Source organism: Archocentrus centrarchus (genome assembly GCF_007364275.1).
Source record: "Archocentrus centrarchus isolate MPI-CPG fArcCen1 chromosome 18 unlocalized genomic scaffold, fArcCen1 scaffold_23_ctg1, whole genome shotgun sequence".
Taxonomy (NCBI): domain Eukaryota; kingdom Metazoa; phylum Chordata; class Actinopteri; order Cichliformes; family Cichlidae; genus Archocentrus; species Archocentrus centrarchus.
The window spans coordinates 4786659-4814241 of NW_022060145.1; the positions used below are offsets into that span (position 1 = coordinate 4786659).

At 41.9% G+C, this 27583-nt stretch overlaps 1 protein-coding gene across 4 annotated transcripts in view; it reads left to right on the plus strand.

Moving 5' to 3' along the window:
- slc8a4b (solute carrier family 8 member 4b) overlaps window positions 1–27583 on the plus strand; it is a 126650-nt gene that overhangs the window by 66370 nt on the left and 32697 nt on the right. For all 4 annotated transcript variants that reach the window (XM_030722514.1, XM_030722515.1, XM_030722516.1 and 1 more), the window contains exons 8-11: window positions 72–224; window positions 2388–2484; window positions 2729–2920; window positions 4134–4326. In XM_030722514.1, coding sequence (XP_030578374.1) covers window positions 72–224; window positions 2388–2484; window positions 2729–2920; window positions 4134–4326 — 635 coding nt within the window. The remainder of the gene's footprint in view (window positions 1–71; window positions 225–2387; window positions 2485–2728; window positions 2921–4133; window positions 4327–27583) is intronic.

The following is a 27583-nucleotide window of genomic DNA, read 5'->3' on the forward strand; positions in this document are numbered from 1 at the left end:
CATTTTATGTTATATTTGCAGCCGTCAGAATGTTGCACCTGACTGGTTGAGGACATTTTTTTTCCTCCCAGGTGGTAAGCAGTCACGAGACCCAGGCTCAGGAGGATGACCCTCACACCATCAGGATTGAGTTTGAACCCTCTTTGTACCAGTGCTTTGAAAACTGTGGCTCCCTGAAACTGACCGTTGCCAGACATGGGGGCGACCCCGGAGTTACTGTGAAGGTGTGTGGGGATGATTAAAATGCAGCAGATTAGGAATAAAAGTGTGTGTGTCTGTGTGTGTGTGTGTGTGTGTGTGTGTGCGTGTGTGTGTGTTTTTGAGGGAAAAAAAGACATGCAGACTCTCATGCAAATAAAAGCAGACAGCAGAGAAAACAACAATATTCTGTGGGCTGACTCCTCTGACACCTTTTGCTATCTTAGGCTGATCTCGTGACATATTCTCACCTGCAGAGACTTTGAGCACCTTTGTTTTCTTTCCTGGTCGGATCCTGGTAAAGGGAAAGAAGTGGGTGGCAGAGCAGAATAGCTGAGAGGCACCAGAGAAAACACCCTCATCTCCAGATTTTTAGTTTCTGGCTCAGGTTGTAACTCAAAGAAAGCGCGCATCCTTTTGCAAAGGCTCATTGATCTCAGACTTAATGGTGGCTTAATGCTGGCTATGAATGAGCGAGCTCCCTGAATGAGAGAGCCTCCCGCTGAGTTTCTGTCAGTGGGGTGATATCCGATCTGCTCAGTATTACTACAAGGGCTTTGCAAGGCTGTCTCTCCTTTATTCTTCTCCTTGTATACAAATTAAACTATGATGAGAGATCAGAGTTGTCTGCAGAGCTCTGCTGGTGGCACGGCCTTACTCAGCCATCTGCTGAAGGATGTCCTACAAGCATATTGTCAGAGCAGCTTTTGAGAGACAAAACAAGCATTATTTTTGTCATTCTCAGAGGCTTTCCTTGTATTTGATAACTGGATCAATGAAAGTTAAACAAATCTATTTGCAATCATAGACTGGTGCCTAAAGGCTTTAAAACATAGAAAAATGTGCAAAAAAAAATCTACACAGTGCTTTGTCTTCTTAAAAGATTTTGCAATTTTAGCACCAGGCAGAACATCATCAAGGTCCTTCCCAAAGCTTTGCTTTGTTTTCAAAAGGATCGTTATTTATAAAATGTTGTATTAAATAAGTTGTGAAACTAGCGATTAAGCCTGGGAAAGGGTTTACTGACCGAGGCAGCTGGGGCCCATTTTCCTATAGACTTTAACACAGGTTCAAGGCACTTCCGCATCGGCTTCACTTCCCAGACCTGGAAGTTCAAGTTGTTTATATACAGGCTATGTTTGGGCATTCAAAGAGAGTTGTAAACACAACATCAGATGTTAAGCTCATATGGTGGAAAACATCCAGCATACACAGAGTGATATTAGAAAATCCGTGAGGGTGATGAAGTTTGAAGTTTTCAGTCACAGTTTGGTTCGATTAAGTCAGCAAAATACCTTTAATGTCCAAACAGTCATTTCAGCCTTTAAATTAAGATAGATATAATGTGTTAGGTGTAAAATGTGTGCCTTCCATACAGTCACTAAAGGTCTTATTGAGGGTAGCGCTATATCAATAATTTGAACCCACAGAGATACAGCTCCAAAAAAAGTCATTCCCATGCGATCTGATTGACTGATAAGCTGCCCCGCTCTATCTAGCATTAGAGGAAACTCGTCTCTTATATAATTGCAGGCTGTGAAGATATAACTTCTCGCACATCAATCTAAATTGTAAGAAATCCGCTATCCACATATCTTAAAATCTCTTGGGTATTACCAAGCTCCAGCTTAACCCTGAAAACATCATCCAGCCATTGGATGCATTTAAAAATATATCGCTTATACACATTTCATGAGGAGCTAAAAATAGAGCAGAGGCTAGAGATTGACTTCAGTAACACTACTGACACTGACTGGCAGGCATAGCTTTGCCTACAAACAGAAAAAGATCACTTTGAAGCCATTTGAATGAAATGCATTTTAGATATTGGGTGGCAGGTTCTAAATAAGGAGGAGGGGGCTTAATGAACACACAGCAGCAGAAAGGGCAGAGAGAAAGGGCAGGATACATGGAAGGTTTTGTTGTACTGTCTTCAAAGCCTTTAATATCAGACTGTATCTGACCAGAGGGCTTGGTTTAATGAAGCTGTTTTTCTTGTTCTCTCTCACCCTCTGCGCCCATCTCCCCAAATGCTTCTCCTTTGCCGTCTCTATCTCTCTCTCTTCCCCTCTGTTCGGCACTCTCCCTCGCCCTCTGTGTTTATCTGCCCTTTTCATATCTGCTCACTTGTGTTTCATCTTTGACGACTCTTTTCGCTCTCTCTCCCCGTCTGCTCTGTGTTCCTGCAGGTGGATTATCGCACAGAGGACGGCACAGCCAACGCAGGCTCAGATTATGAGTTTGCAGAGGGAACGCTGCTGTTCAAGCCAGGAGAGACCCTCAAAGGTTAAAAAAAACAAAACAAAACAACACTGACGGCAAATCATTTATGACATATTTTCAATAAACATGTCATTGAAACTGATGCTCAAAAAGCAGAGGTCACCTGCAGCACTGGAGGCAGGTTTTCTTTACCAGTGGCTTAAAAGAAAAGAAAAATGAGAAAATTAAAAACTATTGCACCTTATTCCACTTTGCACCTGGAATTAGTCAGTAGCAAAAGATGTTAAAATGACAATTCTTTTCTCAGAGATCACAGTCGGCGTCATTGACGATGACATCTTTGAGGAAGATGAGTATTTTTACGTGCACCTCAGTAACCCCCGTGTGGTTGGCTATCCGGAGATTGGCACCGCGCCTCAGGATGCCAGCGTTACCCCGAAAGCCGTGCTGGGTGACAACCACACTGCCACAGTGACCATCTACGATGATGATCATGCAGGTAAAAGCTTCGCTTTAACTGTGTAGAAAGTTGTCACAATATTCATACCATAAAATATTCAATTTTAAATACCAAACAACATCACAGGCATAAAATAGGCCACATCACCTACTGGTTCATGAAATCCTATTTTAAAACCTCAATTTTAGCATTCTCGCTGTCTTCTTCTTGTTTTGTACACGTTTGGATGAGTGGGTGGAGTTAAGTTAGTTAGCCAGCTGCTTTCATAGACTATGTGTGTGTCTCCTGCTAATTAATGCGTAATAACGCACAAGTAAGATACCAAAACTTCACACAGCAAAACTTGAGAATAGACTTTGTGACAATTACCCACACAACAAATCATATTTACTGTTGGATACTCGCATTAAAAATGTTTGAAAAAGCACCAACACCTCAAACACGGTCACAAGGTCCAGTTCGGTGAATCAAATTAACGGCACACGATGAAATGATGCAGCCAATAATTATAATTTAAGCCTTTAATACTAAATGAACAAATTATTATTATTTTTTAATTTACCCCCTGTGCAGTTGTTATAAAGGGGGTAATTAGCTATAAACAAGCTGTAAATATGTTTATTTCTGTTGTAAACTTGAGCATTTTAACATGTGAGTTTATGGGCGTGGCCCCGCTTTTACAACAAGCCACAAGTGGCCCCTGAAGATGCTGCTCGATATGCATCTAAATATAAAGCACAGCCGGGTTTAGCAACACTAGCATAGAATATTTGGTCTTCAAACTACACTTTAACATCTCACTAACTTTTCTGGTATTTTCCTCTACGTTATTCAAAATAGGACACATTGTAAACTGTACCTGTGCTTTTCCTGATTGCGGTTTATATAGAAACTGAGTCCACATGAATCTGTTGGTTTGCTATAGCAAGTCATCTCAGGGCTTCATTAGAAGGTGACCAAAGATCTGGTCCTCCCAGTGTTGCCACATCTCTCTGTAATTTGATAATATCCAAAGAGAATTAAAATGTGGGTGGATGAGTGGAGAGTGGGTGTTTTACCTATTGTATTTTATCTAGAAAGAGTGGGAAGTAATCTGTTATCCTCTCACTGTACGGTATATACTGTACACCTAAGGGAGCAAGGCACTGCATGAGAGTGTAGGTGTTTATCAAGCTCGACTTTAACATCTTTTTTAGTGTTTCTCCCCTGTGAAGTAATTTCTTTCTTTCTTTCCTTCTTTCTTTCTTCATAGGCATCTTTACATTTGAAAGTGCCACTCAGAGGGTGAGTGAAAGTGTTGGTGTAATGGAGGTGAAGGTGCTCAGGACGTCAGGGGCTCGAGGCCTGGTCGCCATTCCCTATCAAACCTTGGATGGAACCGCTAAGGGAGGGGAGGACTATGAAATGGCTGCTGGCAAGCTGGAGTTTCAGAATGATGAGACCATGTGAGTGCATTGCTGTTGTCTGCAAAAAACATTTTATGCCACTTTTACTTGCGCCTTTGATCAATATCCTGGTATATTCTTTCAATTGTGTGGTTTGTGTTGCATCAAAAGGTGACTGACAGAGTTTTGGATCATCTATGACGCCCTCCCTTTCCTCGGTTTTCTTTCCTGTGATTGATTTCTGTTCAGAAATTGCTGTTTAGGTTAATCAAGTAGTCTACATAGTAAATGGCTCTATTAGGTAGATAACAGTGTAATAATGTCACTTTTCCAGGCAGCCTTCTCTGTATTAAATGCTTGCAAACACATGGGTGCACACACACCACACACACACACACACACACACACACACACACACACACACACACACACACACACACACACGTCCACAGAATTGCTCCTGCGTCCTTGGGCACATGCATTTTTAATATGCTGAAGTTAGCAGTGTTAAATTGACCAATACATAAAGTGGTTGGGAATGCAGTTTCTCCAATGCCTCTTGGGGGCTATAAAACAAGCCCTCTGTGTATGTGTGTGTTAGAGTGTGTGTGTGGCTCCAGATATATATATGTAAGAGGACCAATTAGACTTTTAAATGTAAGTGTGAGGACATTCATGCATAATTTGAAAACATTTTAGTAGATTGATTGACAAGGTTATAGGTTAGATACATGAGTAAGGTCGGGGTTTGGTGGTGTTTTGACATGGGGCTTAGTGTGTGTGTGTGTGTGTGTGTGTGTGTGTTTGTGAAATTAGAATTTACAAATGAGCACAAACATCTGACACCAGCAAACCTCTGGGTTAGGAGTGTCTTTAAAACTCAGGCCATAGTGTGTTCTTGTGTGTGCGTGATGGAACGATGTGCTGAAGATGCAGATGTGAGGTCAGGGAGGGATGAGATAGAGTACGGCGAACTGTAAAATCAAGGCAGTCCTCTGATAGCTGCATGTATGAGTACAGGAAGCTAAATAGAAAGCTGATATCAGTGGGGCATGGAGATTGCAGCAGATCAGATTAGCTGAAAGTGAAACTATTGGTGGTGTGTTTACTAAAGAGGATTAAACAGATCACTTGGTACAGTATGTTTCAAGCCTGAGAGATTGTAACTTTGTGGGTCAAGAATAAGCAGCATCTTCCTCTGCTGGATGTGGATTAGTAGTCAAGGGCTTGTTTTTTACGAAGCAGTCAGATCAGAGAATAACTCAGATGGGAATCAGTCTTAGTTGAACTAAATTTCAGTTTTACCCTTTAGGATGTCTACTTTCAACAAACAGTCAAGACGCAAGATGGTTTTGGTACAGCACCTTCTTTGTGAACAATGTCACTCAGCACCAGCAGCCACTCGCCCACCATCAGGGAATACACATTGCTCCCTAGTGACCAGAGTTTTCCACAGGCCTGTACCTAGACTCAGTACCCACCCACTTCACATTGCTAATGGTTATTGATGATGATGATACTTTATTGATCCCACAATGGGGAAATTACAGTTAACAGAACACCCATCCAAGAAGACAAACAGAACAAACATGGGGAGATAGGTGAACTGTGGCCATGCTGCCCCCCTTCTGGAGGCGCTGCCATTATTTCACCTGTCATCACTACAAATTGCAGAAATTAATTGACGATGCGATTTTTGCCATACTCAAAATACCCTTGCATAGGCAGTCTCAAACAAGAAGCTGAGATGTTTTCCTCAAGCAAATGTTCATCATCCACCAATGGCTTGACCTCAGGTAAGCTTATATGATCTTCTTCTCGAGCTTAAGTTCCACCTCCTTACCTTCTCGTCGTTTATCTGCCTATCATTAAAAAGAAAAAGAAAACAGACTGTGAGCTGAGGAGGAATGGAGGGAGTAAACAGTTTGGATCAAATGCCAAAGGAAAGACGCTGAGACGCTTTGAAGCTGTTGTTTTGAAAAAGCTGGGTGAGCAGAGCGACAGCCGGGGAAAGGAGGGGATGGATCGATAATCCGATATTTCCATGTAAAGGAGTGTGAGCAAGCTGAGTGAGGCGTATGCTGGCGTGGAAGCCCCTGTGGTAAATTGATCTGTCCCTCCTGGTGCCTCTCGCCTCACTCCTTCTTGTCTTCACCTCTGCATTTATTCCTCAACCTTAATCTCTCATCTCCACGGTCTTTTTTACCAGTCACTGCTTGTAGCTAATTTTTCTTTGCTTTTTCTCCATCTAATATTGGTTTTTATGCTTGAACATGTGCACTGGATCATCATTGGATATCCTGTATGTGTCAGTCCATCCATCCACTGCTGTTTCATGAGAAATCCAATCAGTTCCTGACTTTGGGTTTAAGGTGGCTCAAACTGTCCTCATTATCGGTATCCCATGGGCTCTTTCTCTTTTACTTATTTATCTCTTTTGTTCTCAGCTCTCCCTCTCTCTCTTCCTCCACTAATTCAGTCTATGCCCACTTATTGCTCATCTTCTCTCGCTGCTGCCCCTCTCTCTGCGTGTTTTCTCTTTCATCATTGTGCTTTTGAACTACTTGTCAAAAATCCTCCTGCACACTAATGTGAACCTGCTTTAATCTGCTGCACTCGTTTGTCTTTATCCCCTCCATCTATCCTTTTTCCTCTGTTTTCTGCCTTTACCTCATCACATTTCTGCAGTTTATCAACCTTCAATTGGCCTTTCTTTCTTCCTTCCTTCCTTCCTTCCTTCCTTCCTTCCTTCCTTCCTTCCTTCCATCCATCTGGTATACATTTTTTTTTTTAGATTTCTTTCACACAAGATGAGTTTTCTCATGCTCCCCTGCTTCTTCACTTTTTCCTCTAGCCTCACGTCACTGTCATCACATCTCTCCTCTCTCCCTTATCCCCGGCTTCTGCACACCTTTGACTTCTCTTCATTTGCATCTTCCTCCCGTCTGCCTTTCACCTTTGCTTGTTTACACTGTCAGACTTTTCCTCCTCTTCTGCCTTCCTCTCGCTCTACCTGGCATCTTTATTTTCCTCCACCTTCTCTTCTTAATTACATCCTTCTCCTCATGTTCTCCAGCCAACACTGTAAGAACAGGGACTTGCCGCCAAAGCAATCTGGCTGGATCACAAGCCAGACATAACTCAGTGTCTATGCACCTCCCTCTACTTCCTATTGTTCTCCTCCAATCTGTGTAATTGTTTTGTTTACCCCTTTTTTTTTTTGCCTATTTCCTGCATTTGAGCAACCCTACATTAATCTGTCAGCTTTTCTTGTTCACGGTGTCTGTTGGACTGAGCTTTGCTTAAAGCTCAGAAAAACAGTAAAGTGGTGAAAGGAGGAAAATGGACTGAAACAGCAGGAGGCATGAAGAAGGGCGATTCAGGTGCGGCTGAAAATTCTTGGGGGAAATCTAAAAGTTGCCGGAGCTGAACTGACAAGAAGAGAGGAAAAGCAAGTGAAGAGAATGAAGAGAAGGAAAAAGCACTTCCATTCAATTTCATGTGCTCTTCATCACAGAAAATAATGTAATGCTACACTGATCCCACAAAGCAAAAGTCCTTTTCTTTTGCTTTGGCGCCACTTTCCGATTAACCAGGGTATCAGTTTTAAAACTGTGTTATTCAACTTAAAGGGGAAAAATATTGTTTGGGTTAAAATTGTGGTGCCTGCAGATCCAGCCTAACTATGTGACAGTTTGGGGATGCAAACAGACTGATGAAATCAAATATCAGTTTTATGAGACATAAATAAGCAAGTCTGTGGGTGAGCCAAGGGAGGTAAGCTCGGACTTCGATATGATGCTGTCCAGTTCATTCAGTCACATTAAATCATACACACACACACGTATACACACATCTACATTTCTTCTGTCTGGACTCCTATTATATACCGCAGCAATGAATTAATTCTCTCTCAGCTCATTAATGAATTAATTATTTTTTTTATTCATCCCTCTGTTTATCCCCATCGGACTTCACGAGCCCTGCTCAGTTTTCTGTCTGCAGGGTTTTATCTGCTACCTCTGCCTTTTGTAGTCTTTTGTTAATCAGAGGGCATGTGAGGGCTATATGCAGAAGTAGGAAGGAGAGAGTGATACACTCAGTAGGGTCTGTTTATTCTTAGCCTTCATCTGACCTGCAGCTCAGTGCAGATTCACAGCCAAGCTGTAGAAAAGTGTGTGTGTGTGTGTGTGTGTGTGTGTGTGTGTGTGTGTGTGTGTGTGTGTGTGTGTGTGTGTGTGTGTGTGTGTGTGTGGTCCTCTCCCCTGGCTGCTCATTATAAATTTGAAACAGGTGTCGCCACCAAACTCTGCCAACGCCTGTTCAATTAGTGCCTTGCACTCTGTGTGTGTGCGTGTGTGTGTGTGTGTGTGTGCGTGTGTGTGTGAGTACTTACTTTACATAGCAAAGCACTGCTAACATTTTGGGGGAGAACTTCAGTAAGTTAACTTATGAGTGATGAGGCTTTTTATCATACTTTCTTGTTTTATTTTTATTTTTTTGGTTTGTTTTTGTTTTATTGACATTTTTTTTTTTTTTTTTGCTAACCGTAGTTATTGTTGCACAGCACCTGCTCTCTCAAAGCTCAAATAGCTTATAAGGAAAACACTGGCAGATTTATCAGCCAAGCTTCTCGATTACAGACAAAGGTAGGTTAATTGTGCTGACTGCCACTTTACTAAGTAAAGAAACTACAGGATAAGCGGAAGAGGATGGATGGATGATGGGTGGACTTATCTTAAGCTAATATTAGCTCATATGGATGGCACATCTTATACAAGTGGTCTTAGTAGCAAATATAATACTGTGCTGAAAGACTGACCTGAAGCTGCTTCTTACTGTAGCTTCCTATGCATCTCATTTACTTTATATATCATACAGAAAGGGGAGGTTTCACTTTATAATGAGGACCATCTGTAGTGTTCAATGAATGTAAAGTGGATAATTTGGCTGACGGTCTTTGAATGTATCAGTGAATTCAATGAAGTGAAGAATATCACCACTGATCAAACTGCGAGATCATCCCGGATGATTTACAATAGTTACGTTATGAGGGATTCATGGTCCTGCGTTTCTGTCCATTTGCATCCATATTTAGCTATGCAGAGTGAAGGATTAAAGGTATGCAACCTATGCAGACATGCTTGTGTGGAGTTCTCTAAAAGTCTGGCAGCACATAGCCTGGTGGAGACTGCACTCTGCATAGGCTGAATGCTGACTGGTTGAAAAGTGAGCCTGAGTAGGCTGAAGGACCAACAACAGCATAAGCAAGAGTAGCTTACAGGAGTGTCTGGAACACCACCCCCTGATAGTAAACAGCTACAAGGTGTAAACAATGCTCTGCAAAGCTGTGCGTAGTCTCTATTTAGGACCAACACACAACCATGGTGGTCCCCTTAGTCATGAACATTGTGAAAGTGAACTCCTCACAAAACTGTCAAAGCTAGCTCAGATTATACAGAAGTAGTTTTCAAACTTGTTTCATAATTTGGAATTTTTAACATGTTTACATTTAAAGTTACAGTGTGTAAAATTTTCACCGCTAGATGTCAGTAGATTGGAGATTGCAGTCAACTGAGTTCTGTTTTCTTAACATTTCAATTCAAAGTGCATAATCCTAGCTACGGTGGCCGCTGTAGGACAAACATGTTTTGATCAGCCAAGAGAGATCAAAAACATGAAATCTGGACGTTACTTGACCCGTAGTTACTGTTTGTTACATCTGTGTTCTTCACTCCAGTATGGCGCCACCTCCTAGAAAGATGGAGAAGATGAGTACAAACATTAAAAATCCTTGTTGTTCGTTCCTAACAGCGGTCAGGTCAGTCTATATGTCTATACTGTTCCCATAAGGACCCACAACCCCTAAAGTGGCAAGTTTTGGCAATACAGATTTAACTTCCTCCAGTTTCTTTCACAATAAAACATAAGCTTTTAACTCTATATGTTAACAGGGCTCACATTCACATACTGTTGTTGCAAACGGATACGTTTTTGTTCACCAAAAACATGAGAGCTTGTTTATCGTGCTAACACTGGTTAAACTCTGTAAATGGATTTATAAGTGTCTGTCTGATACAAATGGACAATAACTGTTTGAGGAGGTTAGATCGTTCAGAGAAAAGATTCACACGTTATCCCCTTGAGCGATTTTGTTTTATAATTTTATCACAGATATCCACTACCCGGAGTGCAACAACTCTATTACCACTTAACAATACTGAGCTTCATCTACTCTAATCCCAAGATCCTGACATTGTGCATTATGTGTTAACAAAGCCCAAACACAGTTTCTTAGTGTTTTTGACAAAGCTGTCAGAAGAGCTGTGATCATACATTAGCTGCTGGTGAAGGAGAAGTCAGCTAACGAGTTTGAAACAACACATTCTCCCTTTGGCGAGATGTTTCTCAGAATTAAGAGAGAGAGAGGAAATACATGGAACGTGAGAATGTGAGCCTGTGTGTGTGTGTGTGTGTGTGTGTGTGTGTGTGTGTGTGGGTGGGTGTGTGTGGGTGGGTGTTTGCGCGTGTTGCAGTGCTTGTAAAGTGTTTGATATTTGCAACCTGTTTCTCCGTCTGTCACCAATGTAGGGTGACTAACCCGAAGCTGTTCCCTAAATAAAACATCGTTTGAACTCCAAATCTACCGTGTGTGCGTGTGCGTGTGTGTGTGTGTGTGTGTGTGCATGTGCGTGTGTGCATGGAAATACAGACGCAGAGTCAGTGTTTCAGTGTTTCAGTCTGATTGTTGCAGTAGGTGCTTGTGTTTGTGTGCCAGCAGCTAGCTTTATTTCCACACTATCATCTTTGTTGCTCATCTAGCTAGTGTCAGCTCATCAGACTCACACACAAACATACAAACTGGCATCTTTTACAAATAATCAGCGCCGCTGCTGCTCATCAGCACAGGTTTTAAACTTTTTTTTTATTCATCATTTCTGATTAAACTTGACACGTGTTGTTTACTACATGGGACGAAGCAGACAAAGCAGACATCAGGATAAAAAGGTCTGAGTGCGTAATTGGTTATCGTACAAATATTCAATCATGCAGCAGAAAAACACAAATATGATGCTCCAAACATTCATTGTTTGGATGTTTGCCTGCATGTGAATATCACATGTTAAAACTGTTGAGCAGTGTCACACACACACACACACACACACACACACACACACACACACACACACACACACACACACCAGGCTTTTTAACTTTTTTTCCTGGTTAGTTAAGATGCATACTTCTTCCTGCTGGGCATATTTATGCAGCAGAGTTCTTGTTAGGAAAATGCGCCCTAAAACCACTGAGCACATTTCAAAACAGCTTCTAGTCAGACATCTTGGAATTGTAATAATATGTTGTTTTTTTTTTATGTATTTTGACTTCCAAAGTTAATTGGACAAACATGACTGGTCATACACTGTTTGACTACTAACACTGCAATATTTGTGCACTCATACAGCACTAATTAATTTGAGACATATTTTTCTTTGCTAGGCAGTTTCTTTGGTAGTCAGATGCTTGTTTCTGATATCTTCATGTAACTTTTATAGAGAATATACGTCTCTTTTTTACAGTTAGATTATGTTGCGTTATACATAAAATAAGACATGCATTTAGACACGTAGACATGGTCAAGACAACCTGCTCAAGTTCAAACTGAGCATCAGAGTGAGGAAGAAAAGTGACTTAAGTGACTCTGAACGTGGCATGGTTGTTAGTGCCAGATGGGCTGGTCTGAGTATTTCAGAAACTGCTGATCTGCTGGGATTTCTCCACACAATCATCTCTAGGGTTTACAGAGAACAGTCTGAAAAAGAGAAAATATCTAGTGAACGGCAGTTCTCTTGGAGAAAATGCCTTGTTAGTGCCAGAGGTCAGAGGAGAATGGCCATACAGTTTTGAGCTCATAGGAACAATATTAGAGTGAGTGACCCCAGCAATCAGATGATCCCCTATATGCAGCACTTGGCAACAGTGGGGAGGAAGAACTCTCTTTTAACAGGAAGCGACCCCTGACAGAACTGGGTTCAGGGAGGAGCAGTACAGGCAGATTTGGGGTGGGGAAAGAGAAGAGAAAAAAGGAGAGCAAAGAGAGACGGAACAAAACACAAACTACAAGACAGAGATGACATGTGAACATCTGGGAGTGAAAAGAGAGGGTGGAGAAGTGCTCGGCATCTCACAGGAAGTGCCACAGCAGTCTGGCCTATAGCGGCATAACTAAGGGACGGTTCAGAGCTGAAGGCTCGGCCTCCCATTTCACATTTGGAAAAGGAAGCACAGGTGAGCCTGCAGCTGGGATGATGAGGTGCTATGAATATTCCACGATGGCAGGTTTAATTGAATGTTTCATGCTATGTAGATAGAGGTAGGTTGAATTTACATTTATGCCTGTTGTCTCTTGACACTGTCTATGTTTGAGATAATTGCATTGATGCGGCCAAATGGAGAATTTCCTCATTAGCATGAGCTCACTGGTGCAATTTCAGTCTAAACATAGAAAGTGAGGTACTGTACAGAAAGACTCTGTAGCTTTTTATAACATTAGACATCAGGAAGATGCATATTTTTGCACATTTCATGGCAATTTTTATTCTGTCAGTTGCATTGCATTCTAATCCCGTCTATTCTATAAGGCACACATCCTTTTAGGTTCAAATGACAGCCTGCAAATGGACAGATAAACACTTTCAACTCCCCGCCTCTCTGTTTCTCTACCTCCCTTCGCCCCCCCTCCTCTTTGTTCTGCTGAAAAACGTCAGGATTCCTCCATAACCACGAGAGTTTTTTTTTCTTCCTCTTTCTCTTCATCTCCCTGTTTGTTGCCTTAGCAACTTTTGATCCCTCCCATTGTAAGCACAATAAAGAGGAGACGACAGAAAGAAAAACGAAGAACAGAAAGATAAAGAATAAAAGGGAGAAATTATAGGACTGGAAAAAGGAGCTTCTTTTTTTTATTTGTAGTTTTCTTCTAAGGATTTGTTTTGCTGCTGTCTGCACTGAAAGTTCAAAAAAAAACTACAGACTGTCTGATTACATTCCCCATTATTTCTCCCCCCGTTCCCATTCTTTTTCCTCAAAGATTTATTGTGAGATTTGGAAACATCTACCACTGTGATGTGTGAGACACACGTCCATTGTTTGTTCTTTAATTAGTAAAGCAAAACATTCATTGGCCAAGTGGATTATGAAGATTAAAAAGCAAATCACATTTGGGCACAGTCATGGTCTGCCTGACAGAGAGAAAGACTGAGGACAGAAAGAGATAGCCTAAATGACAGAGTCAGAGAGCAAAAATAAAGACAGAGAAGAGTGGAAGAGGGAGGATAAAGAGCACACGAGCTTTTATCCTCCCTTTCCTCTCCTCTCTCGCCTCTTCTTGTTTCTCCTCCTTCTCCGTGCCTTTTGACTCTCTTCTTTTCTCCCTCTCATATCTCCCTACTTTTCTTCATCTCCTTTAATGTCAGAGCAGTCAGAGCTAAGTAGCTTAAGTCAACATCTTTTACAACAGTAGGAGCCCTCTCTGTACGTTTCATTGTGCGTGTGCATCCGCTTCTCTTCGTGTGCGCAGGCTTGAGCGTATTACATTTCAGCTGTGTATCAAAATTGATGTGGCAGCCACCATCTGTTGTTTGCCTATTGACATTTTTCTCCCTACTATAGTTATTCAACTTGCTGCGCCACACACACACATAACCAAAGAGCACCCCGGGCTTTCTCCAAACACAAATTTTACCCATTTGTAATCCCTGCCTCTGGCTCCTCTTACCCTCCCTTCCTCTGCCGCTTCCTCTTGTGGTGCCGCTGTTAAGCAGCAAAACAAAAATTCTATTGATTTGTGGGTCTGAGACAAAGCCAAAAACCTGATCGCTGAGGTTAGAGATTTCGCAGTGGTGGTTTAGACGTGCACGTCGAAAACATGATGTTGCGATGCTAAAATACAAATCCGCCATCAGAGCAGCTTTTAAATGCTAACCCTCCTGCTTCTGTCTGTTTCTGGATGTCTGCTTTTTCAACGCTGTCGTCGTGTTTTCCTCCTTTCCTTAAATCTCTCTTTCTGTACTGCCATCTAGCATCCCCGTCACTGCCTGAGTCTGTTGCCTCTCACTCTCTGTGTGTCTCTCTCTTTGTACTTCTTCACCCTAACATGCTCCCCTGTGGTTGTTTTTTTAGCCCTGCAGTTCCAGCAATTTTCTCTGCCAAGCATGTGTGCCCCCGCGCACACCTACACACACACACACCCTACAGTCAGAGTTATGCACGCACATACACACACAGAACAAGCACATGCACACACTGACTCTTGCCAATGAATCCCTGTCATCAAACCCCTGTGGACTGTACACACCCTGTAATCATGGCTCCGAGACCTACCAAGAGTTGTTGCAGAAGGCTGTTGGTCCTCTGCCCTTCCATACCCACTATACCCCCCCCTGTAGTTCCTGCTCCCCGTCTGCCCAACACCCCCACCCGCCAGTTCCACCGGCCTCCACCCTATCTATGCTAAAACCACACTAAAGGTCTCACAGTGTTCAGTTCATCCACCAGAAGGCAAAGGTAGGGGCACAAGTGGTCGGCTGGAGTGCCATTTTTCCAGTTATTTATTCTGACTGTGAGTTTTCTTAGAGTTTTAAGACTCTTCTTCAGCAGGCTGACTGAATTCATTGCCTCACATTGTAGTTGTTGGGCTACGGGACATGAACTTCATGGACTTCCATGTTCAAAAGAAAGCAATATCAGCTTCTGATTTATACCACTTCGCTCACTTTTTCATAAACTCAGGAACCCACCACTGAATTCTCTCTGTGTGTCATGTTACTTTTTTTTAATGGCCAACAGAGGGTAACTTCTCAAGTTGCAAAGTCTAACTTTAAAGAAGTCTACTTTAACCCTATTTCTTGCTTCCTTTAAATGCTGTCCTTTTATTTTGCTAATTTTAAGCTGTCCCATTTAGAGTAAAATAGAAAATAAAGCACGATACGCCTTAAGCCAGACTAGCATGTGTCTGACAAGTTGCTACCATATGAATCTAAAACACCCAGGTGGCAACTGATAAAAGGCTCAGTCCAAGCACTGGTAGGATTATATATAGAGAGAGATCTATGATTAGATCTTCCTCTCTTTCCATTATGTGCCACTGAAAGACGAGAAGTTTTATCTCTATTTGTGCTGGAAAACCAGTGCCCTCTTCCCTTTGTCCCTCCTAGCATTGCAAGAGGTGAAATTATATAAATGGATCCATCCATCCATCCATCCATCCATCCATCCATCCATCCATCCATCCATTTTCTTCCAGGTATAAATGAATTAAAATCTATAAGTGCTATAAATTCAGCATTATTTAAAGAAACCTGATCGATTAGGGTCTCTACTAAATGTGCTAAATATTTTCTTCATTAATTTAATAATTTGATCTGTGAAGTGTTAAAAAAGGACACTTCTCATCATAGCTACTCGAATCCCAGAGTAATTTGTTCTGCTCGTTTCTTTTGTTTGACTCCATCACAGAGAAAAGCAGCGAGAATAGTAAGAATTCCCTCGCTGTTATGAGAAAAGTTTGTCTTTCTCTTCTTTTTTTTTCGTCCTGTTTTTGCTGCAGTCATGCTGCATCCATTGCCTCATGCTGGCTAACAGTTTGCCCTCTGATTTGTTGGAGGGGATTGTTAAATTCTGCCAGAGCAGTGATCTTTGGTTGTGCATGATTGGATGCTGCTCCGATGGCAGTAACAAACTAATGAAATCAAGTGAAATCACAACACAGCCTCAGACTGTAAGGCTGTCTGTCGCTGTAGAACTGCTGGAAGTACCAAACTAGAAAACTAGACAGACTTCAATGTAAATATTCTGATTGTGGCTGTGGTAGCAATCAGTTGCAATCAATTGAACTGTTTAAATACAAGAATAAAGAGGGTTAATCAAAGGTAGAATTTTTTTTTCTATGGAAGGAGGTGATTGTAGGTGATAATAATAACAGTATCCAGTTTTTCATTTGTGGTGCTTCAATTCCAAAGATGTATTTTGGCCCTGAAAAATCCCACTGTGGTTTAGACTAAGAGACTGCATGGATCAATTCTGATCAGATATTCACTTATTCATGCTGAATTTCATTGTCAAATTTCAAAATCTGGGTGTGATACTGTTTTAGGTTTCAGAACGTACCATAAAGGCTGCTTCTAGAAGCTGCTGTAGTTTGTTAGCTGTTAACACTCTAACCATCCAGTCATCACTCACAAAAAAAAACTTCTGAGCTTCTTTCTATTTGATTTTTCTCATCAGGATTTTACATAATCTCATCAAAGCTGAGTTTGATTGTTATGCTTTTTTTCTTGTTATTTTGCCTTCTTAGTTGATTAACAAGTGAGACTTCTCAAAATGTCTTACCATCAACCTCAGTTAGAGATTGCATTATACTGATTTCACCTTTATTCTTCACTCTGCTGTATTTGATTCATTTTTAAAGTCCATTTCAACTTTTTTTTAAAAAAAACTTTTTTATATATATTTATGTAATATGTAAACAGTGCAGAATGGTTGGCTTTTGACTTGAAGAAATAAAAGATGCTTGCTAATTACATAGTTTAATCAAAGTAACAGACTCCAGACTCCTTTATCTGCTCTGGGAGGAAATTTCTGGAGACGAGTTTAAAAGTACAATTAAAGCTTATGAGGACAATAACTACACTGTTTTTCACTCTTCGGCTTTCAGTCCACTCAAACATCGGTGAGGAGACCTTGTATTGGCCAGCGATGAACATTTATTTCTATTCAAATTTTCCCAGCTGTTTATAGCTTTGGAGTTGATCAAATATGAGTCTCACAGAGGATATCGATTCATATCCTCTCACATCGGTCTAGCGGGAACCCACCAGTGAAACTTGCAACCTGTTTTGGGTCTCGGTCCAGTGCTTGAGAAACCTCACTCTGACATGATGAATGCACGCTGTTGTAGAAGAGTGATGAGCCAGTTCCTGACTGCATTACCTCAGGGTAATCTGGTATGATACACACACACACACACACACACACACACACACACACACACACACACACACACACACACACACACACACACACACACCGATGTCACAGTCATTAAAATCACTAATAGCTTGTGGAGACGATGTGACTCACACGAGCGCTCACTCTCCTTTCCAGTTCTTCTTCTTCTCTCCATCTGACTCTATTTAACACATTGTCTGTTTCATCTTATTGCCCCCCCACCTCCATTGTTCCTCATTCTTTCCTTCTCTGCTTGTTTTGCCCTTAATTTCTGCCCATCTCTCTTCCTCTCTATCCTGTTTCTCTGCCCTTCCTTCCTCAACATCCACACTTCTATTACTCCTCCGTCTTTTTATTAATCTTTCTATTTCTTTTTTGCCCTCCACCTATGCTTGATCCATCTTCACTCCCCGTCGTCTCTGCACTTTTATTTTTCCTATCGCAGATATCTTCTCTGTCTCTTCATTTTACAGGATGATATATCATCCTTCTCGGTTTTATTGTTCATCCATCTGGTCCTTCTCACCTCTTCCACCCTCTCTCTTTTACCGTAGCGCTTCCTTCTCAGCACTTCAACATTTGCCCTCTATCTTTATCATCCCTCGCTTTATCGCCCTCCTTGAGCCGACTCCTCCTTCTCTGTTATTTTGTGCGTACGTTGTAAGTGGGGAAAGTTTAACCAGTGTGTTTGCTGGAGCTGAGAGCAGTGGTGCTTAAGAAATACTGACCAGTGCTTTTAAAATGTCAGCATAGAGTGGACTTCAAATAGACACACACTGATTATGCACAGACACTTTTTCTCTTTTTTTAAGCACTTGGTAGTGTGCTCTGTGGCTTGTGATTATTGATTTCGTCACTATGCCATAAATGTATTGCTAATAGAGATTAGTGTGGCGAAGGCTTTCAGTCTTTAATGGTCATTATACATGAATACCAAGAATAGTAGCAGGTGAAGGGTAAAGCGACAACAACCAATAACTCACAAGGGGATTTAACACCTTTTAGGATGAGCTTTCTGCCATTCATATGAATGGGGGAGTGTGTCCAAACTTTTGACTGTTACTGTACAACATGGCGATTAGTCACCATAATGATGAACTTTGTGTCTAAAAACAAGGATGCACGTGTCCATAATGTGTTCAGATAGCAGCCGAAGGGGCAGGTGCTTGAATAGTTGAACTGTTCAAGCAAAGCAGAGCGACACTTCAGTGACGCGTGATGTCACTCCATTCAAAGAGAATGAGATATGATAGAGTCAAAGACTGAAACATGTAATGAGCCAAAACAAGTAACTAAAATAATCATATGGACATACATCAACTTGCTTTTGCCCCAAACCAGGACTGAACTAAGTTTCTGAATGTGGAAATGCACTGATAAATCCTGCAGCTGGAGAACTGTGTGCTCACTTACATCAACTTTTATAATTCCCATACATGACAGTATCACAATGCCCAGCAATGTTCTTTTTAAGCTCAATCACTTTCCTTACTCTCATTTCCCTTGATGGACAATGATAAAAACCTCTGGAGACCTCCAGGTTATAAACACACTTGTGCAGGTATTGTGAGTGATAGATAGAAGAAGAAGAAGAAGAAGGATAGACTGATGAAGGGGACACAGGGAGAGAGTGGAGGTGTCAGAGGAAGATGAATAGGTTTCAGGGGCAGGCAGTAAATGAAAAGAGAGGGAGGAAGATGAACGGATGGTGGGGTGGGGGACAGACCGAGGCAGAGGCAGTCGGTGGATGGGGGGGAAGATAGATGAATCGCTTGGAAAAAAGACAAGAGGGAGAGGAAAGGGCAGGTGGAGGTAGAGAGAGAGAGAGAGAAGGGGAGCAAATGATGGCTAGAGGGAGAGGAATAAAACAAATAGGACAGGAAGAGGAGAGGAGGATTTGGAGAATGGCTCACATTTGGTAAGACCAACTGTTGGCACCGCGGGTGGTGATGAGAGGAGTGTAAGAGGGCAGACAGAAAGAGGAGGGATGAATGAAGCAGACTGAGGGGAGAGAAAGAGAGGAGTGGTAGATTTTTATGTGCCAGGAGCAGTGTGTGTGTGTGTGTGTGTGTGTGTGTGTGTGTGTCTTTGGCAGGCTGCCGCATGCAGCCCTGGCAGTGGTTGGCATGGTGATATATATATATCCCACTGCTTAAAAGCCCTCACCTTGAGCTCCTAATGCCAGTCAGTCAACCCAAGGTGTCTTTCCACAGAAGCAGGACAGGAGATTGTTTACATTCTCACTCACTGAATATTTTCATGTTCTTAATTATAACCTTTTTCCATAAACTGGGCATACTGTACAACCTATCATTTTGCAAACCCACTGAACTTTTGTAATTCTGGGCAACCTGGACAACTGCCCCATGAAGCCATAGAGTTTCAGATTATGTGTGTCATCATATAATTTGTAATGTAATATCCCACTTACACCACCTTACAGGCTCCCAGGATGGCACTGAAATGTCTCATTAGCAGATAGATGGACTGCCTATCTACTTCAGCAATTCACCACAAACTGGGGACACTTTTTATCCCAAAGTACAATATTCTGAGATACATAGCAGGAAAATCCCTCATGTCAAGTCTAGATGTTGCTTAGAGATATACAAAGCAAGTTTTTATGAAGACTTTTTGTCATAGTTAGCTGCTTTATGTTTAGGATCACAGTTGAAGTCTGTTTTGTGAATGAGCCTGAGTCCTCCTGACTTTTGCGACTCTAGTGCCACCAAGAGGTAAAAATCGCATTATTAATTTGTTTGACCATATGCCTGCAAAACATCTACTTCTAATGAAGTACTGATTACAGAGGGTAGTGTTTGCATATCCATATGTTCATATTTTCATTCTTGGATTCCACTAGAGTGGCTTTACATGGTCAACAGTTCCAAAGATGTATCTTGTACTGTGTCTTGGTGCAGCCCCTCGGTTCATGCGCCGACTGAAACAGGCAGTTTTAGTTCCTCTCGCTGTAAGCCAGCTTTCTTCTGATTGGCTGACCTTCAATAACAGAAGGATTGTACAGCAGGTGGGCGGGCCTTCTGTGTTTACAGCAAGAGCTGTGCTTTCAACGGCACAACTGGTTACATTTGTGTCACTTTCACTGGCTAGCTACATACCTGTTTTCTTTTTGTTGGTTTCCCCCAACAGGCCTGCCTCCCAGCTCAAGTCACAGCTCACTGTTTGGTGTCTCCCTGCAATTTAAAGCTGCTGCACTGTTATATGAAGAATAGGTGTCATATTATGTTGTCATGCCACCAGAGATTTTTTCGGTGCCAGCAGATCAGATTCAAACATTATCAGTGCGGTAATGTAATAAAGCAGAATGTTAATCATCTTGGTAACAGCCTTAAGATGGGTCATGCTTCATTAAGTAATAGATATTGACTTCAATGGAGATTACAAAGCTTCCAAAGAGACCAAATATGCTATAATAATTTTTGGTTATATAAAATTCAGAGACTATTTGTATTTGATGAAACTGTGCAGCTATTAAATAAAAATGGGTTTACATTTTTAATTAAAACTGATAATGGTAATGAGCCTGTCAGAGAGTGTTGGAAATAAGAAGAGTTTAATAACCTCAAAGATGTTTAAGGGAAACAAACAAGACTTGCCTAAAGTTAACCCAACACGGGCACTGGAAACCTGTAAGGTAGATTTTGCTCTTGTGCTGTGACGTTTGTGCTTCCATGACAGCCGTTTACTTGACCAGATAATTAATATATGATGAGCAACGTTAAAGCATACATGAGAACAGATGGGAAAAGAGTTGAAGAGGCGGGAGAGGGTAAAAGACCAGAATGGCGATAGGCTGTTGCTTATTTATCTCTTCAACGCTGCTTGTTTTCCGCCCGTGACAAAGATGGAAAATGGATGAATAGAAGTTACAATGAAGTCATGTCTTTCTGGTTTATCTGCCTCATTTTTTACTCCTCTTCTCTGTCTCTGTAGATCTGTCTGGGCTTTCTTTTTCCCACCCTGGATTTTACACGCTGAATCTTTGTGTTTGACTTTAATCTCTCCACCTGTTTGTGCCCGTTGATTACTCCATCCTTCATTCTTAGATTTATTTGCGTGTTTCTTCATTTCCGTGTTGTAATTCCACATTCTTTGCTTCAAAATCCTCCAGCCTCATTTCCATCCATTCAGCTCGCCATGCATTAAAAAAACAAACTGATGTGAATGCATAATTAAAAGCTGCTGAAAGCATTTGCAGTAGGGGGTGAGTGGGAACTGGCAGCTGCAACATTTAAACATGAAGAAACAGAAAGTTAGCTGGGCCGCTACTGTGTGTATCTTGGTCATCACCATGGTGAACCTCATGACAGCTATCCTTAATGACAGCTTTGAGCTGTTAAGTTAAAGAGTCTGAGATGGTTTGTAGTGATAAAGTCACACTGGGGAAAACTGTAGTTGGAGACTGTGGCACGAACTAAATTATTGCAGCCGTGTGCAATGAACTTGTGATCTTGTGACATGTCAAATTGTGGTGTCGAAGACGGTGACCAGGTCTGACTAGCCGGCTATCAGACTGCTATCATTTTGCAGTTGAATGGGGTCAAGTTGGCAATCTGTTTGTGACAAATCAGCAAAAATTGCAAATTCAGCTCTTTGAGCTAGAACCTCATAGATCTGAAACAAATAGTGAAATAGTGACGCAGTTACTGCAGGACAGTGATTTAACTGCAGAATGGTGCCTAGCAGCCTTGCTAGGAATATCACAGAATACAACTAGTTGCCAACCAGTTCAATCAAGACCCCTGTTGCAAAGAGTAGGCATCACAGATGGGTTGCGCTCGTCAGCGCAGACTGACTTTGATTGATTGCAACTTACTGGCAATCTGTGTTTATAAATTAGACAGCAGTTTTTGCAAACATTTGCCAATCTGTCTGAGAGTGACTGCAGTCGTCTGAGTCAGACCGCAATTCTTTGGAGACAGGTTGCCTCCCACCAGGTCACCTGTGCTATCGCCTTACAATTGAAAGTGGTCACCGCAACTACTTGCACTTGGTCACTGAATGCAAAAAAAATAATAATAAATTCAGTGTTAAGGATAAACTCAGGGATAAATGCACCCCTTAAGGACCACATAGTTTCACCAGGTTTCCTATGAGGAGGTTCTGCAAATAACATGGATTCATCAATACTTTTGGATATGTTTTGGTGATCGTTTTACATTTGACTTGTGAAGTTGTGCACATTTCTCTTGACTGCCTGAAGGACAAAATGAATCGCTGCCATAGGATTCTAATAAACTGTCATTCCTGTACAGGTGAACATCGCTCACTGCTGATTTCCAGCACTGAACTGTAGCCGCTGCCACTGCTCCTTCACGGGAACGATGCAAAATGGCTGTCAGCACAAGCTGTTATATAAGCTGTTACATAAAGTCAGAGTGTTTGGTCAAATCTCTGACCCAAGATAAACGAACCACATTAAAAAAAAAAAAAAAAAAAAAACTTGTCAACTAACTCACAGATTCACGCGCTCTCGTGAGGTCGAGTGATTCCCTTCGGAGGCACGCTGCGTGTCGTTATTCCTTTGTACCCAAAACCCTTTCATAGTGTCACTCGGGGGATCCTGCTATATTCTTTTTTCACTTTCAAATTACACAACAAGGGCTGACTGCCATCTAAAAAAGCCAAGCATGTGGATTTGTCTGTCTTCTGTCATCGACATCATGAGGCTGAGCCGCACTGAGCCCTCAGTCTTGACTCTCCATGCCAAATAAAAACCAGTTCACTTCCTTTCACTCAATTTTTTGTCATTGTGTGTATTTGCTTTAAATTTTAATACTTTTCTTCCCACTCAGTTTTCTTTTTTCTTTTTTTTCCTCCCTCTTGAAATCTGTTAAATGCAGTCTTGCCCTCATGAGACCATCTTCAAGTAGCACAGCATACACAGCAGAGGTAGAAGGAGATGTTTGGGGGGAGGCGGGCAACATTCTCAATTAGGACACAGAGCCGCAGAGACAAGCAGCTTTTTTTTTCTGTTTGGCTCTCCTGCTAAAAGCATAAACATATCAGAGGAATATATTTTCTAAATCTGCAACAGAAACGACACATACATGTGCAGATTGCATCCCCCAGCGCCAACCCGGCGGACAGTCACATGGCATATGCTTTATTTTGCAGCAGCTGAATATCCCAGTCCTCATTCATGCACCTGAAACAGAGAGAATTGTGGAGGAGGGAGAAGTAGTGAGAGGGAGGTTGGGAGGGTGGATGATGATCGGGAGAGAAATGAAAGTGTTTGTGTGCAGAATGTGCAATATTCACTTTGCCACTTTCGTGTGTGCATGTATCACACGCGTGTCGCCTCATTACTGTTCGACTTGCTTTCTGTTCCAAACTTAATACGGCCAACATTTGTGATTAAATCTTTACTCGCTTGTCTTTGTCCCCCCCCCCCCCCCCCCCCCCCCCAGTTTTTCTGTCCCTCTCATCTCACTTTCTTTTCCTCTCTTTGTTTTTCTCCCTTTTCCCTCCTTCTATAATTTGATCTGTGCAATTTTCACTTCTGATCCGAACCTCACTTCACGTCAGACGATTCCTTTCATTCTGTCTTCCATTTAATACTCTTGACATTTGTGCCTGTTGTGCAGTTTTTCTCATCCCTTCTCTTCCATTCTTTTCCTTCATCCCTGTTTTTTTCTTCTGTTCCCCGTGGAGCAGAAGGGAAGAGTAGCTCCTCTGGATTATAGTGCGTCTTGCAGGATTTGCGTGTGCATGTGTGAGGGAGGTAATGCATGCGTGATGGGATTTGTGAGCTTAATTTTGCACATTATAATGAGGTTAGGATTGCACACATGCTGTATGTGTATGAAACTGCAAACTGCACAGTGAGTGTATACTGTATACACTCGCATCACATGCTGACTCTGCCCTACATGACGTCACGGTTTCCGCACCAGCCATACTTTGTTATGCTCCATATTGCCATATTTTCTCTCATCTGTGGTTCTTCAAACTTTTCTGATAGCTAATACCAGGTGAGAATGAAGTTGGATTTATCTTCTTCTTGTTCATCAGTCATTTTTTTTGGTAACAACTACTACACTGCCTGCTTTAAAATAATCCCTATTAACTGATTGTGCTTACATGATTTCTTCCACCGGAAGCTTTGCAGTCCATAATTCAAGGGCTTTTGGCCAGTCATGCTTGAGCAGCCTTTGGGTGCGTGCAGTTTAATAGTCTGTGTGGACAGCCAAAGAGGGTTGGCATTTGCTGAAATGAAGCAGATAAATATTGGCTGTTGTCTGATGAGGACTGAGCTTTTATTAGCTTTTTAAATTATCTAAAGAAACTGGAATCTTCGCCCTTACATCCGGTCTGGACACTGAAAGTCCAGAAAAAAATGAGCTGTTGACCCCAGGGGCAAAGCCAGCAGACTGGCTTTAGCACCGCTGTGGTGCTAAAAGAGCTCCTTAAAGAGCTCACAGGCAGGCAGTCTTATAGGTAGTTTATTCTCACCCTTGTCTGGTGGCGCACACCAAAAGTCATGTCGGCCAGACTGTGATGCACTTTGGCGTTTTGGTTTGTCATGTACCCATGTAATGTGTCATGTAATAACTGCACTGGATGCACATCTGTTTAAACAGCCCAGTTGCTGCCAGCATTTCAATGATGCGTTAGTGCTCTTGGAAAAATCCAGTCTTCTATTGTGCAGTTGTAAAAACATTGCCTGGTCTGATGAGTTTCAATTTCTGCTGTAACATTGTCTGGTAGGGTCAGTAAACAACATGAAATTATGGATCCATCCTGCTTTGTATTAATGGTTTAGTTTGCTGCTGGTGGTGTAATGGTGTGAGGGGTGTTTCCTTGGTACACTTTGGGCCTCTTAGGACCAACTGAGCATCATTTAAACGCCGCATCCTACCTGAGGATTGTTACTGACCATGTTCAGCCTTTTTATGACCATAGTGTACCCATCACCATGTCGCAAAGCTCACATCATCTCAAACCGGTTTCTCAAACATGACAATGGGTTCGTTTCATTTCCTTTATTCCTGCAAACTCCCAGTGGAGCAAAGGGCTGCAACCACACTCCTCCAGTGGACAATGAGTTCACTGTACTCAAATGGCCTCCTCAGTCACCAGATCTCTATCCAGTACAGCGTGTGTGTGTGTGTGTGTGTGTGTGTGTGTGTGTGTGTGTGTGTGTGTGTGTGTGTGTGTGTGTGTGTGTGTGTGTGTGTGTGTGTGAACTTCGTCTAAAATGCTATCCAAACTGTTTCCTCTGGATTTGATGTGATACTTAGGTTTTTGGTTTTGATTCCCGTTTTTGTTGATTGTCCTCCAGTTCTTGCCTTATTAACTTTTAACTCTTCTTTGATACCCACCATCATTTTATACCAGCGTTTTTACTAAGCAGTGTACCCAAAAGTAGCATCTGCAGCAGCTGCTCCATGAAAACAAACACCAGCTGTGCCTACAACTACAGCAGATTAGTCACTAAAGTACCCTGAATGCTGCGTGACAGGATTTCCAAAGCTCCATTTGACTGCAGGTTTAGCAACTTTGCTAAAATATACAAACGACAGTTCTATTTGGAGTATAGTGGAGTCTTAAGAGCAAAAATATTGAGGCCCTTGAAATAGAAGCCTATTACTACCCCTTTGATGGAGAAAATCCACTATAGGGGTATCCTGCTTCTCTTACCTTTTCTCTCCCTCCTCCCTGCATCCCTCTTCCTCATCAGCTATCTCTTTCCATCTTCCCACATGCACACCAGAGATGCAACTTTATTACTCACCACAGCGAGAGACCACTCAATGTGTGTGTATATTGTGCAGTTTCTCATTATGCGTTCCGTGATATCATTAAGAGGGGTGATATCTGTCCCCTAAAGAGCTTTTTATCTCTCACTGTCTCTGCTGGCCTCGCTCAAATTGTTTTGCTTGTGTTGCTTCCACGCAGCCGAGAAGAGCTAAACGAAGGATTTCTCTCAGCCTACCTGCTCATGTAGAAGTGTGCGTGGGTGTGTGAGAAATATTCAGAGCGATTCATATCATTTGATCGCGCGCAGCTTTTCAGCAATGTCTTTCTGCACCTTTCTACTATCTTTGAAAAGTCCCACTGATTCCAGTGTGAGCAGTTTTCACACTGATTTCATTTATAAAGTGATTTCTGCCATTCTGACAGTCGGAAGCGTCGAATTGCGTTGACACTTTGGGAATTTTAGTGGGACATTCTTAGATAATCTGCATTGCAATTAATGTAGTTAAACTCATAAAGTTCATCTGAGTTTAATGTCTCCAGTATATTAACTTCTTAGACAGCCTCTGTTATTTATTATTTAAAGGGGACCTATTATGCCCATTTATAACTCCATATTATTATTCTACCAGAGTGCCTTTGCACGAGTCACAGTTCAAAATAAACTTTTTTTAAAACTTAATAATGGTACTTGGTGCAGCCCCTCAGCTCAGCCGCTGTCTGAAACAAGTTGTTTTGGTTCTCTCCATTTAAGCCAACTTTCTTCTAAGTGGATGCTCCTCGCAAACAGAAGGTTTGAACAGCAGGTGGGCGTGAACAGCTGCGTGTCTGAGATGACCATATTGAGGACATCTGTTCCCAGCGACAGCAAACTGTGGAATCAAGTGGTTTGAGCAGTCTGTAACCTGAGCTTTTGGCTAAGAGGGTAACTTTACTACAGTGCATCAGCTTACCTCATTATGTGAGGAAAGTTTAATAGGTTCCTCTTCAAGCTAAAAATCCAAAGGGTATCATGCACATGTACCCAGAAGTTGGGATTCTCCTCAGCTGTCATCTTTCAACTGCTAAGCATGTTTTAAGTTAACCTTTTGTAATATGTAGGAGCATTTCGAAGTGGCTAACGTGAGACGCCAATGCTGGAGCCATTCTATGTGCAGTAAAGTGAGACCAGGCTTGCAGAGACACTAAAACTGAGCTGCGCTCCACTATGACTGGGTTTAATGTAAGCTATGACAGGAAAATTTTCATTTTATTTAATATAACACTGACAGTGTGCAATTTAAATTAGCCGTGTCACAGCTGATGTGTGATCTGCCGAGTAACTAACAGAACAACTGCAAAATCTTTAATTTCAGGAATGAATACGGTGAAAAAGCTCATAATTTTCAAATATCTAGTTAGAGCTACAAGCGGGTACAGCTCAGCTCATTCCTCACTCTTTATGTAATTTACCAAACACACCCTCCCAATTTGGTGGTCTATTTAAGCTACAAATTTGCCATCTCTCCCTCTGACATGTCAGTGCTGCTGCTGCCCTGCAGCTGTTTCGTCCCCTCCACCACCCCGGCATCCACCTGCTAGCTCTCAGGAG